General features: G+C 40.5%; 1 protein-coding gene across 4 annotated transcripts in view; it reads right to left on the reverse strand.

Moving 5' to 3' along the window:
- Positions 1 to 15,917, reverse strand: part of SLC7A14 (solute carrier family 7 member 14) — a 107,453-nt gene that overhangs the window by 43,566 nt on the left and 47,970 nt on the right. For all 4 annotated transcript variants that reach the window (XM_084874121.1, XM_084874120.1, XM_084874118.1 and 1 more), the window contains exon 3: positions 1,039 to 1,275. In XM_084874121.1, the coding sequence (XP_084730247.1) occupies positions 1,039 to 1,275 (237 nt within the window). The remainder of the gene's footprint in view (positions 1 to 1,038; positions 1,276 to 15,917) is intronic.

A 15,917-nucleotide genomic window follows, 5' to 3' on the forward strand; every position in this document is an offset into this window, starting at 1 on the left:
CTGACTGACTCTCGCTCCTCTGGACCTCACCTGTGAAGTTTAGGGGTTGGATCCCTGATGCTGGAGAACACTTGCAGACTTAAAATTATATGAAATTAGTGTATTGAGGAGTTGTGGTCTTCATACATTTTAATCTTCTCATGGTATCTGGATACTCAGCATTTTTGTCACTTCTTCTCAGATAGAGACACCAAAGTTAAAGGACTTGTACAGCGCCTCATAATCAGTTTCTCAAAGTTCTGGGGCAGGACTCCAAAGTTTCCCCAACTAATGTTTAGCCTCCCATGAATGTGAAAGCATAAAGCCAGACATCAGGATGGAAAGTGGAAGGCAAGTGATGGACAGAGTCTGAAGTCTCAAGGTAATTGCTCCCTGAGCTTCTGATCATTTAGTATTCACTCTGTTCCATTGCCATCCTTGACCTCTGCTAGACTGAATTCATTTTAGAAATATATTAATTTTTTACAAATTTAAAAATTAATGAATGCTTATTTATGAAAAATTTAAAAATCTTCTGAAGAAGCCAATGAGAAGTTTCTTACAGTTCTTACATCATTTGTTTTATTTTTATGTATTTATTAACATGATACATGTATGATTTGCATCCTTTGTCATATGTTATTACATTAAAAACATTCCATGTTATTACAACAGTTTTCCTAGTCATTCTTTTAATTTCAAGCTATACAATATGTTTCCATGATTTACTTAGCCATTTGCTCCACTGTAGAATATTTAGGCGGTTTCTAATTATTTTTGTAATTATAAATAAGGCTGTGATGAACATTTTTCTGTAAAAAGATTTATGGAAATTAGACTGATTTCCTTAGGATAGATTTGCAGGAAAAGAATTATTTTGCAAAAACAACAACAACAACACACACACACACACACACACACACACACACACACCAAACAAAAAAACAACACGTATTTAAGGCTATTGATACATTTTGCCAAGTTGGGTCCTGAAAGGAAAACCCACTTATCTGACTCAGAAAGCTTGCATGTTGGGGTGAGAGGGTGTGGTGGTCTTACCCAGGCCATTGAGGGTCCCCACGCTGTTCACCATCCAGCGGCTGAAGGTGTGGTTTGCCAGCGAGTCAAACATGCTGCTCAGAGCACTGGCACCAGCCGCAGTGCCAATCAGGTATTCCAGGATCAGGTTCCAGCCGATGAAAAATGCCACAAACTCTCCCACAGTGACATAGCTGTAGGTGTAGGCCGACCCCGTGGTCTTTGGGACACGGACTCCAAACTCTGCATAGCAAACACCTGATGGGAAGAAACACACTGGTGGTGGGCTGTAGGAGATGAGCAAACCTCTTGGTGGCTAACGATGTTGGGTAGAAAACACTGGGAATTTCTGGGATTGAAGAACACATACACAGAGCTTTATGTACAAGAATCAGTTCAAAGCTAGCAGTGTTTTCCAACCTCACTTCTGAAAAACTTCTTAACCTGAATGCCTGGAAGACAACCAGAACTAATTCTAAGGAACTATTAGAAACTGATCTTCATTTAGAACGGTCCCCATTTGTTGTATGGGTCTCTGTCACTGTTCCTTTGGTATCCTGAGTGAACATGGACCTAACCCTATAGCTGTTGGCACCAGGGTTAGATTATGTGTAAAAATTTTTTTCTGTTTCATTTTTACATCTTGCAGAAGATGCATCTCATTGGAGAGTGATACTTTGAGCGATTTGTGAACATCTTTTACTATATCTAGGGGACTGATAAAAAAATTCAAATGTAAATAAATGACTAGTTATTAACAAGAAAATTGACCACATGGAAAAGATAATTTAATGAACAATTTTAGAGTGCCTACTATGTGCCTGTCAGGCTGCTGGGATTAAGCACACACACACACACACACACACACACACACACACAAGTAAGACAAGGCCTTACCCTCAAGGGGATGTGCCAGAAAATCATGGTAGGTTGGATAAGCTCAGTGATACAAAAACACACAGGAATGAGAGCAAAGATGAGAGATGTCTACGTTAGCTGGTATTGAGAAAGATGGAGGAGTTAACTGAACAAAGAAGGTGTTATATGAGGTAAAGACATGACAGAGAGAAAGAGTTTGAAGTATTTGGATGGAGGGGAACGAGCAGGCAGGCAGTTAGGAGGGTCAGGGCCCACTCTGCCAGAATCATCTATTGAATCATAATTTCAAGAAATGGGGACCAGGAACCTGTATTTTAACAAGCTCCCCACTTATTATTTAAAAATTTTTTTAAAATTGATTTCAGAGAGGAAGAGAAAGGGAGAAAGAGAGAGAGAAAGAAAGAGAAAGAGAGAGAGAAACATCAATGATGAGACAGAATCATTGATTGGCTGACTCCTGCATGCACTCCACAGGGGATAGAGCCTGCAACCAGGGCTTGTGCCATGACCGGGAATCAAAGTGTGACCTCCTGGACCATAGGTCGACACTCAGCCACTGAACCATGCCGGCTAGGCACTTCCCACTAATTTTTGAAAAACATTGGTACATTGCCCTATTTTTTTGTTTAATGGAATTAGAGATCAAATTAGAAAGAGGTTGGGGATACACCAGACTTTTGAGAGTTGGGAAAGTTTCCTACACTGGAGGAACTCTGGATGTGGGGCCAGTGGCTGAGGTGCCAAGTTGGAGGACAGATGTAGGACAGCTTGGAGGAAACATAAAAGGAATGGATGAGGAGGATGTCAGAGGGAACTCCAAGTAAACTTCACCTCCAGTCCCAATTTGTTAACCCTGAAGCTCTGTCATCACACATCAGGGAACAAGAGTTCACTCTTCTGTGAATAAAGAGAGCAGGTTTCTTGTCCTTTGGAAGTGTGGAGAAATCAATGCAGAGAAGCACAAACAAGTGTCAGAAGCAGTGACACACTGAATGATGACATGTCAGATGCAACGTCGCTTTTCCTTCCTCTCAGTGATGTCAGTTGTCAGGGTGTCCATAGGGAAGGACAGAAGGGCTGTGCTCTTGTCTACCTCGAACCTGTTCCACCTTTTACTTTCAGTTTTCTTCTTTGTAAAATAAAGGAACTGGACTGGAATGCTCTCTGAAGGGTCTCCCTTCTCCACCACTCTAGGAGTCAATCTGCTATATTGAATTTTTGCTTCAAAATATACTGGGCATAACCTAACTTTTCTTTTATGTCAGTTATTATGTCGTTCTGTACTATGGAGATGCTCTCGGCTAGCAGAGCCGTCTGTGCCTACATTAAACGGCTCAGCTATTTATTTTGAGTTCCTGTGTCAGCCCCCCTCCCTCACTTTGTAAAAACAGTTTTCCATCTCCTTCCTGGATGGCCAGTTATTTCTCTTCGTTGCTGTCACAGGGCTCACCCTGAGCAGTCAGAACTCCTCCTTTCTAAATTGCTGCTTCTAACACCGGGTGTTTGAATTGTTGGAGGGAGTCTAACATTAAGAGGATGTGGTCTTGGAAAGAAGACCCGAGGGGCTCTTCCGTGAGGAAATTGTAGGGTGTGTAAGCACTGAGTATGAGGACCTAATGAGACTTTCTCGTTGGAGGACTTCTGTGTTTTCTCCTGAAGAGAGCTGAGTTGGCACATTACCGAGTAGGTTATTCTTTAGTGCAGCTCGGAGGAGTAGGAAACAACTAACTCCTCTTTGGTGTAGGATCTGCATTTATATGCTACAAATGTCTTCTTTCCTCCTATCTTTACCTCCTCGTAATATATAAGGCTTATAAATGGTTCTTTTCCCCTCCAAGCAATAATTTTGAAACAGGCTCAGTTTGAAAACGTAATTTGGAAATCCAATATTGTGCAATCTATCAGTCTCTTCTTAATATCTGACCTGCCAAATCAAATTTTAAAACACTCAGTTTGTCATCAGAATGGAATAGCCAAGGCTTCACTGGGTTTTAGGAAGGGACCAGTCCTAAGTTCAGCTGTGCATAGAGCAGGAGCATATGGAATCTTAGCCATTCATTTCCCAAGGTCCTGCTTGGACTCTGGTGACTGGAGGTTGGGGAGGATGGTGAGAAAATCAATTAACCACTAACCATGTAAGACAATTTCTGCTCTCAGTAATCATACATTTGAACGCATTGTAAGGGAATTTATAATATTTTTAACCTTTCCCATTTATGTGTTTGCAGGAATCCAGGCTTGTTGTGGGCAGGAGAGGGTATCACAGCTGAAACTAAAACTCAGGGTCGAGAAGTGAGTGATTTCACCCCAAATGTCCTGTTAAAAACTGGAAAATGCTGTGTCATTTATCTATTTTCAAGTACCTGGTGTGTAAAGAGACAGATTCAAGGGTATCTTTCTATTCAATAAGAACTTTTAAAAAAGTGCTGACAGGGTAATCTTGGTTTTCTACCCTAATAACTGAGTCACTTACCTCACTTGGATAAAAATGAGGGGGGCAGTTAGAGAAGGTTTAAGGTAGCTTCTAATTCTATTATTCTTTGGTTTCTCAGCTGGAATCTGGGTCAATAGGGAAGTTCTATAGAAAATACTTCAAACCAATGGTCCTCAGCAAAGGTTACTGCCTCCTTGGGTTTTAATTCTGGAAATCTGTAGGAGGGTCTATGGTTCTCATAATTGTGGGCACAAGCTGTGTTAGATGTTTAGAGGACTGGGCTGTTAGACATCGTGCCACGTGTGGGACTGACCCACAGAACAAAGCAAGGTCCTGTGTCTCACATGACTTCTAAAGATGCCCATGGGCAATCATGCAAGTAAAAACCTGTTCGTTATTTCCGAATCTACCTCCAGGTTGCATATTAACACAAAGCATTTTTCCACGGCTTTATCAACAGTGAGTTTTCCAGGACTACAACAATGGGGTAAATTGAGGGACAGTTGTAATTTGTTTTGTTTGGAAATTACCAAGAGTTGGCCATCATTCTGGAAAAACTACATCATCCACAGCAACATGACTCATGGTCTTTGAACACCAAACAGCACACCTATATGAATGTACATTTGTAGCAGTTGCATTAGTAGTGGTTCTACAGACTATGGCAAACATTTGATCACTTCATTATGTCTCCTAACATTATGTCTCCCAGATTCACACATTAAAACAAACATTTTTTTTATTAGAAATTGCTTCTCTTACATTTATATTTCATACTCAGGCCACATTAATTTTTTAAAATTAAGTGTACAAGAAGGTAACATTAATATCTCAAGTTTGTATTTCACAAGCGTAAAGGAAGCATTGCAAAGTATTTATTGCCTAAAGTTGACTTGGTGTACTGGGTGGAAAATCACTATTTTAAAGGAGAGAAAGACTTATAAATAATCTTAACTCAATTTAGTAATGTGTTAAAAAATAATTCTTCTCCCAGAGTTACCTTTCTAATCATATTTGCTGGTGCTATTGTCAAAGTGCATTCCTTGGCTGCCCACCAAGTGATTGGAGAGGGAGAGGCATATTGATTCCAATAGTATAACCATGTAGCTGGAGAAAATCAATATAGAGTACTATGTTGAGGTCCAGATAGCCATCAGTGAGAGACTGCATGCTGCAGATCACATGATGGATGGTTCCCATTAGAGCTGTTCAGAGTTAGCAAGTCTAGGTCCTTAAGAAATATGAAGGATTCATTTCAGCAGGACTAGACGAAATAAGTGATTTCTCATAGCCTGCAACTGATATTCTTTTCTTTATGTGTATTGTAAGTGTATCCCTGTTTTCATCTTGTCATATCCCCTGTGTTTTGTTTTACTTCTATACCCGAACTATATTTTTTTAATTAAATTGACATATTGCCAGCCTAAATAGCACTTAAATTAGGATTTACACATTGAAAAAAAGATTGGGACAAGATACCAGGAGATTCCGTATTGGAAATATTTTCTACCAATCCTCTCTTGTGTATCCCAAATGATGTATGATTTGGGGTTCAGAAAAATTTAGTTCCTTTCAACATGAATTCTTTTCAACTCAGAGAGTCCATGGTTCTATCATATGCAGGCATACAAGGTCAGCCTAAGGTTAGATACCCCTAGAGAGCCTTCTTTCCAACTGTGCCTGAGATAATGCCACACTATTGTAAAATATTACTGCCTGCTCCCCCTCCTTTAATTTCATGTCTTCACTCACAGCTTACCCTGGCTCTCTAATATTCTCTTAGAACCAGAAGGACAATATTCTCCAACCTAAGAGGGCGAAAAGGAGAAAGACCCCGCTGAGAATAGGCAAACGGCAGAGAAGTGTTTCTTGACTCAAGAAATGTATTTCCTCCCACATTCCACTGAAGAAAGCCATTGGATAAATAAATACTTTTAAAAAGTATTCTTTCACTTGGAAATGTTAAATCTAGTGGTTATTCACACTGCAATGCTAATTTCTCTACTCCAATAAAGAGGTTTTCCCATTAACTTATAGTTTAATTTATGGACTAATTCCCTAACCTATTTCTCAATTAACTTACTAATTTCCTAAGAAACTTCTGACTTCCTAATTTCCTTCCTTTATGTGACACACATTGTTAAGTGCCTACTAAATTAACCACTGTAGGGAATACCAGAGAGAGACACAACAATAAGTAAGCAGATCTCCTGACTGTGAAGTATCTACCTTTCAATCAGGAAAGAGTTTAATAAATAAATGATTGCACATGGCCAGTTTTAATACTATAGAGTGTTTATGGGGCACTCTTTGAGCTCTATGGGTCAGCTCGGTTCTTGGGGGGCATGCGTCTTTGGTTTATGGGGGAGTGGGGGAGAAGGAGGAAGGCTATTGAGCTGCATCTTAAGGGTGAGCTGGGCTTTGACAGGCAAAAAAACATGGGAGAGGGTGTTTACAAGCACATGAAAAGGCATAGCTGGGATGGCACACGAAGGCTATTTTAGGGATTGAGGAAGATGAGTCTCCAGAAGTAGACTGGAAGCAAGTGATTGAGAGGGTGGAACCCTTTTAAAGATTGGGGGAATCTAGCTGAAAAAAGACTGGACAGTGCATCTACATTTATAGTTTTAAAGATTTGTCTTGATTGTTAAACCCTCTTTGCACACCAAGTCTTATTTGAAAGCCTTATACATAAATAAAGGAGGCTGGTATGTTTGAAGAGGGACAGGAGACCTAAGGCTGGCCTGCCCAGGATTTCCCTCATCCCACACCTCCCTCAAGCCCCGACCATCCTCTGTGGATGCACAGGCCTGTACTGAGCATGGCATGGGTACAAGTGTCAACTGCTCATTGGATTTGTTCTCTTACTTCATAGATAATGCCCCAGACTGAAGTTGCATATTCAATTAAATACAGAGCTGGGGCTGGAACAGAAGCCTCCTGATATCCAGGCCTAGGAGCTTTAAATTCATTCATTCAAAATTATAAGAAATTTATAAGGCACCATCTTCATGATTCTGTGTTAGATTTAAGGGGTTCAAAGTTGAACAGAAAGACTATTATCCCTTTTGTGTGTGTGTGTGTGTCTTATAGTCTAGTGGAGAAGACAGACCAGAAAACCAACAATTATAATAAAACAAGAAAGGAGATGTTGGTTGCAGGGAGTGGGAGGGAAATGCATGAACTACTTTAAGAAACTGTAAAATTGAGGTTTTTGTTTTGTTTTTAAAAATATATATATTTTATTAATTTTTTACAGAGAGGAAGGGAGAGGAATAGAGAAAAACATTGGTGAGAGAGAAACATCAACCAGCTGCCTCCTGAACACCTCCCACCGGGGATGTGCCCGCAACTAATGTACATGCCCTTGACTGGAATCAGACCTGGGACCATTCAGTCCACAGACCGACGCTCTATCCACTGAGCCAAATCGGTCTTGGCTAAAATTGAGTTTTGAAGTAAGGTCTTCAGACCACCAGAAGGGCTGTTCAAAGGGAAAGAGGGTATCAGGCGATACAAGGGGGAGTGGAGGGAGCTGTCCAAGAAAACAATTTGCCATATTTGCAGTTTCATTAAGACCTCTAGGATCAGCAACGTCTTGAGCGCTGCTCAGAGTTCAATCTCAGAGGGTCTTGCTTTGTGTGATGGGCATAAGCTGTAGGCATCAGGCCTGATAAGTTGTTTTGAACATACTATAACTATTATACAATGCTTCATACAGGGTAAATAGGTAGGAAGGTTGGGGTGGGTTGATCTGACGAATGGATGAGGTCATTGATTCCTCATTCCGGAAGGCAATTTCTCCTAAATGTCAATCATGCATCATCTCCCAGACACAGGATGGAATCAGCTGATGGACTATACCAGTGGTCGGCAAACTGCGTCTTGAGAGCCACATGCGGCTCTTTGGCCCTTGACTGTGGCTCTTCCATAAAATACCTTGTGCTGGTGGGCATGTACAGTGTGATTGATACTTCGTGGCCCATGCGCAGAAGTCGGTTTTTGGCTCTCAAAAGAAATTTCAGTCGTTGTACTGTTGATATTTGGCTCTGTTAACTAATGAGTTTGCTGACCACTGGACTACACCCATGCAACTCACCACTTAGGCCCAAACATGTCTTTAAGCAAGTCCTCACCAAATATAGCATTTTGCTGAGATGGTGATTACCCATTTCCTTCTCATTTTCTTAAAGCATCTTTGTTCCATTTATAAATTCACAACAGGGCTAAGACAGGTCATATACATTGCTATGGTTGCTAGTACTGCTTAAATGTAGTAGATTGGGAGTAGGGTAGAAGGAGAAATCCCAGGACCTCAGAGAGAAATGGAGAGTGAATTCTCCTGGAAACATTCGTTTTCTCTGTGACACTGAATTCCAGATGGTGTATGATGAAGTGTCCCCATCATTGCTGACCTCCTTGAGAAGCAGGTTGCTATATGCTGAGAATCATCTATTCAGCCCCTGTCATATGCTGAGGGACCCTGTGATTTGCACTGATGCCCTTTTCCCAGTGTTCTTGATAAGCCAAGAAAACTGTGGGTTTCTTTTACAGGGAGTAATCCATCAGGCGTGTTCTCCCTGCTACTGTCTCTTCTCTCCTAGCAACCTGGGCCACTCACCTGTCAGCGAAGCCTGGGTGATTTTTACAGATGCATCTGGGACTGCCTATGTTTCTTTGTGTCTGAGAAGAGACAATTTTTTTTTTCTGCCAAAGCAGGCCCCAGGTGGACAGTGAGAGCCTGGGTTTAGGGGATGGACAGTATCATTAATCAGGTATCATATGACACAATTAGTTACTGAACCTGACAGGGCTCCAATTAAAGATGCGCAGTGAACAGAGAACTTGAAAGTTCCAAACCACAGCGCCAATATATCCGTATAGAAACAGGAAGGACAGAAGCTGTCCAGGTAACAAAGAAGTAATCCCTCACACGGGTCAAGGAAGTTTAATTATTTGCTGATTAAATATGACTAGACTGTGTACTTTCTTCTCTAAATCTCCCTCTTCTATAAAAATTGTTTGGAGGTTATTGGAGGCCTGATGTCTGTTTCCATAATTGTTTCTATAACATGATGAATTCAAGTATTATATTATCTGGTGATGTTATTGCTAATTGTCATCATTAGTGTACATTACTTTACTTTTTAAAGAACTGTATCATTTGTGAAAATGGTAATAATAATAATAATGCTCATGTGGTTGCTTGCCCGTAAAGAATCCACAGGGTTAGCTGTTCCCTGAGGCCACATTCTCATCTTGATCCCTCTTCATTGCTGAGGTGGCAGAGGAGCTGGGACTGACCTTTATTCTGTTCTTAACATTTTTATGTAGGTGACCTTAGGCTAGCACCAAAGGCAGTCTTGGAGGGGAAAAGACATTACAAAAGAGAAAGGAAAAATCATGTTTTTGGGCGTCTACCTGTGCTCGGCCCTCATCTGATGCTCAGGTAAGCAGTGAGGGAATGCCGAGGCCTCTATCTGAAGCCCCTCTTTGCTGTAGGAGAGGCAATGAGGCATCATGGGAGCAACACAGCCTCCGAAGAGAGATCCAGAGAGAGGGTATGACAAGTATAGAGAATACACGCAGATCACGTTGCCCAGTGCCTGGTACACAGTATGTACTTAATAAATGGCAACAAAAATTACTACTGTGGCCTTGAGCAAGCCATGCAAGTCACTGAGCCCTAATTTCATGTGGAAATGGTGATGGAGACTCCTACTGACATGCCATACCATGGCACATCTGCAATTTTGGGAAGCTCTAGGTCAAATGAATTTCCCAAGTCAAACAAGTAGTAAATGGCAGAGCAGGGCTTGAAGATCAGGTACAGGTACTAATTACGATATCGGGTTGATTGTGTGTGTGTGTGTGTGTGTGTGTGTGTGTGTTGGTTTGGGAGTGAGTTGAGACATTGGGTCTTTCTTTACAATTCTCCTCCCCAAATTCTTCATTTTGCAGAAGGAGAAATTAAGGTAAAGAGATGTAAATGACTTGCCCTGAGCTGCTGTAGGACAGAGCTGGGACTAGATCTCAGGTGTCCTGACTTGTGACCTAGGCCCTGTTATCTCTTGCTGAGATCACAATCATGGCAGGTGTGCCTGTCTTATTTCTTTGCCTTGATGCCACGCTCTTTGTCTCAGAGTTCTTTCCTGTATTCTTCAGCACCTTTGCCACACTGAGCCCAGAGCAGGTGGCCAGTAATTCCCACAGCCATGCTAGGTGCTCATGGTATTCACTGTCCACCCTGCTAAGAGCTGCAGAAGTTGTAAAAGGAGCCCCGGTTCTCCTGGGTTGGCTGGAGGAAACTCATTTCCACAATAAGCGATTTTAGAAACTGGCAAGTTTCTATTACAATGTGCTCACCTTCTCTGAACTGGTAATTGACATCCTTCCTACAGGGCTGTCAATCAGCCCTGGAGAGAAGAGCTATATGCACTTCACAACACCCTTCTCATTGCTGATAGGTACCAGAAAGGTACTGAACTTAGAAGTAATTTCCATGACCTCGGTTATAGAAGTTTTGAGCTAAAAAAGTGTTCTCCTAAGCAATAGAATAGAGTGAGCAACAGGATCTTTTGAAATTCTAATAAGAGGGAAGGTTTTCTTGACTCATTTGATTCCCTTTGGTGAGTTTTTGAATTTTGAAGCAGCATGGGCTTATAATCTTTGGAGCTAGGCAGAATTCAATTTAGACTTGGCCTTTGACACTGACACCTGATGGCCTTGAAGGAGCCACCTAATCTCTCTGAGCCTTAGTTTTCACATCTGCAAGGTGAGTATAATAATGGCACATATTTTGTAGGATTTATATGCACCTGGTGTTCAGCTAGTGCCAGGCACACTATAAGTCCTCAATGATTTAGCCATTATGATTTGCCATAGAATGAAAACACTTATTTCCAGCTAGCAGGGAGGGTGGGAGGATTAAATAAAGTGATTTATGCACAGTAGTATTTACCTAATAATAGTAAAAACAATAGTAATAATAACAATGCCAACATTTATTAAGTGTTAATAAATTGTGACCTAAAGACTTTACAAACATCAGGAATAGCTGGTATGATTAGTAAGAGTTCAACAAGAAGCTGTTTTATTTGGACACGATTTTGGAGTTCCTGTCTTCCAGAGGCTTGAAGACTGGCATGCATGCGTTTTCCTTTAAACTTCCTCCCCACCCTCTCAATGTTTCTGTCTCTTCCACCTCCCAGTATGATTAAGAACAATTCTTAGATATGTTTTGGGGAACCAATCAATGTAAATTTGTAGAATTGATAATAAAAGGCTGCTAAAAGACTAACATTCCTGATGTTCACCTCTCACATCTGATTTCAATTTCATGAGGGGAAAATTGCTGGAAAACAAATCAGTTTCACTAAAAAAGAGATGTTGACAGGAAGCCAGGAAGGCTGGTCAACAACCTTAATTGCTTTAACCTTTAGTTGAGATATTGTTAGCTGAAGCAGCCTCCACCTTGATTGTCCAGTGTAAGTTTCTATTATTTCCTGCCTAAGGGCTACATGTAAATTTCTGTTTATGTTGCCTAAGATGTTTTCCCGAAAGCCTCAATAAAAGGGGATGGCAGGGCCAGAGCAGTAGTAGTTCTCCCACTAGAGTTGGACTACCGCCTGGCCCCCCATATCGCCAAGTTGAATTTCTTCAGGTCTCAAGTCTCTTCATTTGTGTGCGGTCCATCTCCAGAACCTTAACCCTGAATTGGAACTCTTTCTATACAGGCCGTGAGAGAGATTCCTATAGAAAATGGGTGATTCTTCAAAACAAAACAAGGAAACTCACAAGACCCACTTAAATAGAATCTTTAGAAATCTTCTTCAGTGGTGAAAAATCCAACCTGAGATGAATACTGAAATGGGAAAACTCTGCGTAAGGTTTGTGAAGATCCCCAGAGCCAGCCCAAGTAGTAGGTTGGGAAAGGCAACTGCTTGAGAGGGCTTTGCTCCCCTTATCACCTCCCTAGGGGATTCAGTTACCATGGGCTCACCTGATGAAAAATCAGAGAGCAAATGAAGATGGCAGGAAATATGAATTATAAACCCTCGTGCTAAACCATAAACTAAGAGTGCCAAAAAAATACTACTTGGTGTGATTATCATTATCTTTTAGACCCTCTCATTGATTGCAATTTATTAATCCACATCTAATGAGAAATATTGGCTTAAAGATCTCAGAGGCAGCTTGCTGAAACAGAAGGCCGTGGGTTTTGGAGTCCTACAGACAGAGATTTCAGTTCTGGCTCTGCAATGAAATATCTGCCGGCCTCTCAGGAAATTACTTTAACCTCTGACCCTTTGGCTCCTCATCTGAGAGAAGAATTAAAATTACCCTCCATTCACTGGGTTGAGGACATCAAAATAGGTGCTACATGAAAGCACCACACATAGGTTAGTTTACTCTCTTTCAAAGTGTTCTGTGAGGATCCTCTATTCTAGAGTTTTCTGTTTCTGTGTTCATTTTCTACCACCAGAATGGTGTTGTAAATCTGTTACTCTAATGTCGTCGTTTCAAAAGCATTCTTATTTAATTTGTGTCTTTTTTTCAGCTAGAAATAGCATTCTATTCATTTTCCCTCAGGCTCATCCACTCAGGCTCAAATCCTCTCTGTCCTAAGCTTCTTTTCCTCCACTGTTAGGGCCTAGTGCTTCATAATCTCTTGCCTGTTCCATACAATATGCATATGACCAGTTTCTTCTCCACCTCTCTTCTCTCCACACTGCTACTAAAGTACAGATCTGGTCATGCCACTGAGCTTCTCAGTGCCTACAGAATGATATCTAATCTTGGCTTGGCCCCCAAATTCCTCCTCTAAGAACCTGTTTTGTTTAGTAAATTATCTGGGTGGACTGTTCTGTTTGGGAGACAATAGTCTTTGAAAAATGGCCAGGATGAACTTGGAGGGAGATAGAGATAAGCAAACTTCTCTGGATAAGATATGGACAAGAGTCTTAGGGCTTGACAGGAAGCAGGCTAAGGAGTTTGAGGGAGAAAGGCTGCCCATCCATGGGGCTGGAGGCAGGAGCCAAGCAGAGAGGGTTGGTGGACATTCTCTAAAGGCAGGAAGAATTGGCATGTCCTATATTCAATTATAAGCTTGCTGTCTGCTGGAATGGATTACATTATATCTCCCATTCTCTGGCCCAAACTTTCAATAAAGTCCACTGCACATACAACTTTGCTTCATGGTACATGGGGGAGGAAGAGTTGGGGTGTCATGTAGTTGGATAAAGAAGTAGAAAGGGTTATCAGGAAGTGAAATGCAGAGTGGAGACAGACACTCCATGAAAACAAAGATTTGGGGCTTGTAAAACTGGGAGAAAAGTAAGACTCACAACTCCATAGTTTTATTGAAAGGGCTCTAGGTTTTCTTGTGCATTACTGGGCATCAGAACCAATTTTACTTAAATATTTTAGGACAAATTGACCTCAGCAAACTGGAAGGCTTAGGGTTATGCATCCATTATAAATCTGGCATGACACTACTTTTCCTTTCTTTCCCCATCAAAGGATCGTCTGAAATACTGGGGTTGGCAATATACCTAATGAGAAGATTACATTTCTCAGCCTTACTTTCTATGGCGAAGTGTCCAGGTTTTAGCCAAGGTAAGTAGTAGTTACAGGACAAAACTTACCAGAAAGGTTCTTACAAAGGGGACAGAAATGTGAGAAGTGACCTGGCCCAACTTTCTGTTCTCCTTCCTGGAACTCAGACATACTGACTGGAGCTCTAGTCTGTGTTGGATTTTGAGGTCACTCGGAGAATGGAAGCTGAGCATCTGGATGGTAGAGCAGAAGGATCAAACAGTCTGAGTCCCTGGGACTGTGGGGCCACACCAGCAGCTTCCCTTCAGATTTCTTTTACATAAAAGATAAGGGAAATTATCTCTAATTTTTAGTTTTCCACTGTATGCAATTAAACCTAATCTGAATCTGCTAATACAGTAGCGGAAAAGCAAAGTGATTAAGGGGTGGGCTCAGGCTACTTTCACTGTTCCTTGCTCTGCCATCTCCTAAGCAGTAGTCTTAAACAAGTTACCAAACTTTTCAGAAGACTCCATTTTTCATCTATAATGGAGGATAATAACACCACTTATCACATGGGGATTTTGTGAGAATTAAATAAAATAATGTGCTAAGTAGTACTTAGAACTCTTTTGGTATGCAGTAAGTGCTCAATAAATGGTAGTTGTTGCTGCTACTGTTACAGTTATTAGTACCGTTATGACATGGTTACTTGTCAGGTTTGGTGTTCATTCCATCAATAAGCTATGGGTCCTCTAGGGTAAACATAATTTCTTATTAATTTTTGGTAGTGCCCCAGGACTGGTATATGATGGATATCCAAAACATCTTTATTGAATTCTTCTATTTTTGCCAACTGTTTCTTATGAGTAGATGATAAAAATTAGTGGTATTGTGCACTGGGATGGGGACCAATGCTGTGTATGCATACTGTTCACTTAATCTCTGCCAAAAACATTTGAGATAGCTTGAAGGGTTATTGTAGCAAGTGCATGAACTTAGGAGGCAATTATATCTACATTCTGCTCGAGGTTTAATTTCAATGATACGAAAAAAGAACTGGAAATAAAGCTGACCACCTGTTTCCTCAGTCCATGTTTCAGAAAAAAAAATTACTCAAATGATTCAAATTCATAGTCATGGTTGAAAGACACTGTTGGCACAACAAATTTGAATCTAGCTTCTGTTATTAAATTTCAGTTTCTTCATATGTAAAACTGGACATGATAAAACCTACCTTGAAGAGATATTTTAAGTTTTAAATGTGATAATATAGTTTTTCAGGTGAATGGAAATGAAAAAAAGCTGGGGTAGCAATATTTATATCTGACAAATGAGATCTCAAAGTGAAGGAAATAACAAGAGATAAGGAAGGCCACTTCATAATACTAAAGGGAGCAATCCAATAAGAAGAAATAACTCTGGTAAATTTATACACACCCAATACAGGAGCACCCAAATACATAAAAACAAAAACAAAAACAAAAAACAAACAAACAACAACAACAAAAAAAAACTCCTGGGGGATATCAAGGGAGAAAGTGACAGCAATACAATCATAGTAATAGACTTCAATACCCCACTATCACCATTGGACAAATCCTCTAAACAAAAAAGTCAGCAAAGAAACATCAATCCTAAATGATTCACTAGTCGAGATAAAATTGACATCTTCAGAACATTTCACCCAAAGCTACAGAATATATATTCTTCTCAAGTGAACATGGGCCATTTTCAAAGATAGACCATATATTGGATCATAGGCAAAGTCTCTTCAAATTCAAGAAGATAGAAATCCTATGAAGCATCTTCTCAGATCACAATGGCATAAAACTGGAAATCTACTACAATAAAACAATCCAAAAAAATCAAACATATGGAGACTAAATAGCATGCTATGAAACAATGACTGGGTTACCAGAGAGATCAGAGAAGAAATTAAAAAAAAATCATGCCAACAAATGACAATAGAAAACACAACAATCCAAAATCTATGGGATACAGCGAAAGCAGTCTTGAGAGGGAAGTTCATAGCTCTACAAGCCTACTA

The sequence above is a fragment of the Pipistrellus hanaki genome (genome assembly GCF_964339955.1).
Source record: "Pipistrellus hanaki genome assembly, chromosome: 2".
NCBI classification, from domain to species: Eukaryota; Metazoa; Chordata; class Mammalia; order Chiroptera; family Vespertilionidae; genus Pipistrellus; species Pipistrellus hanaki.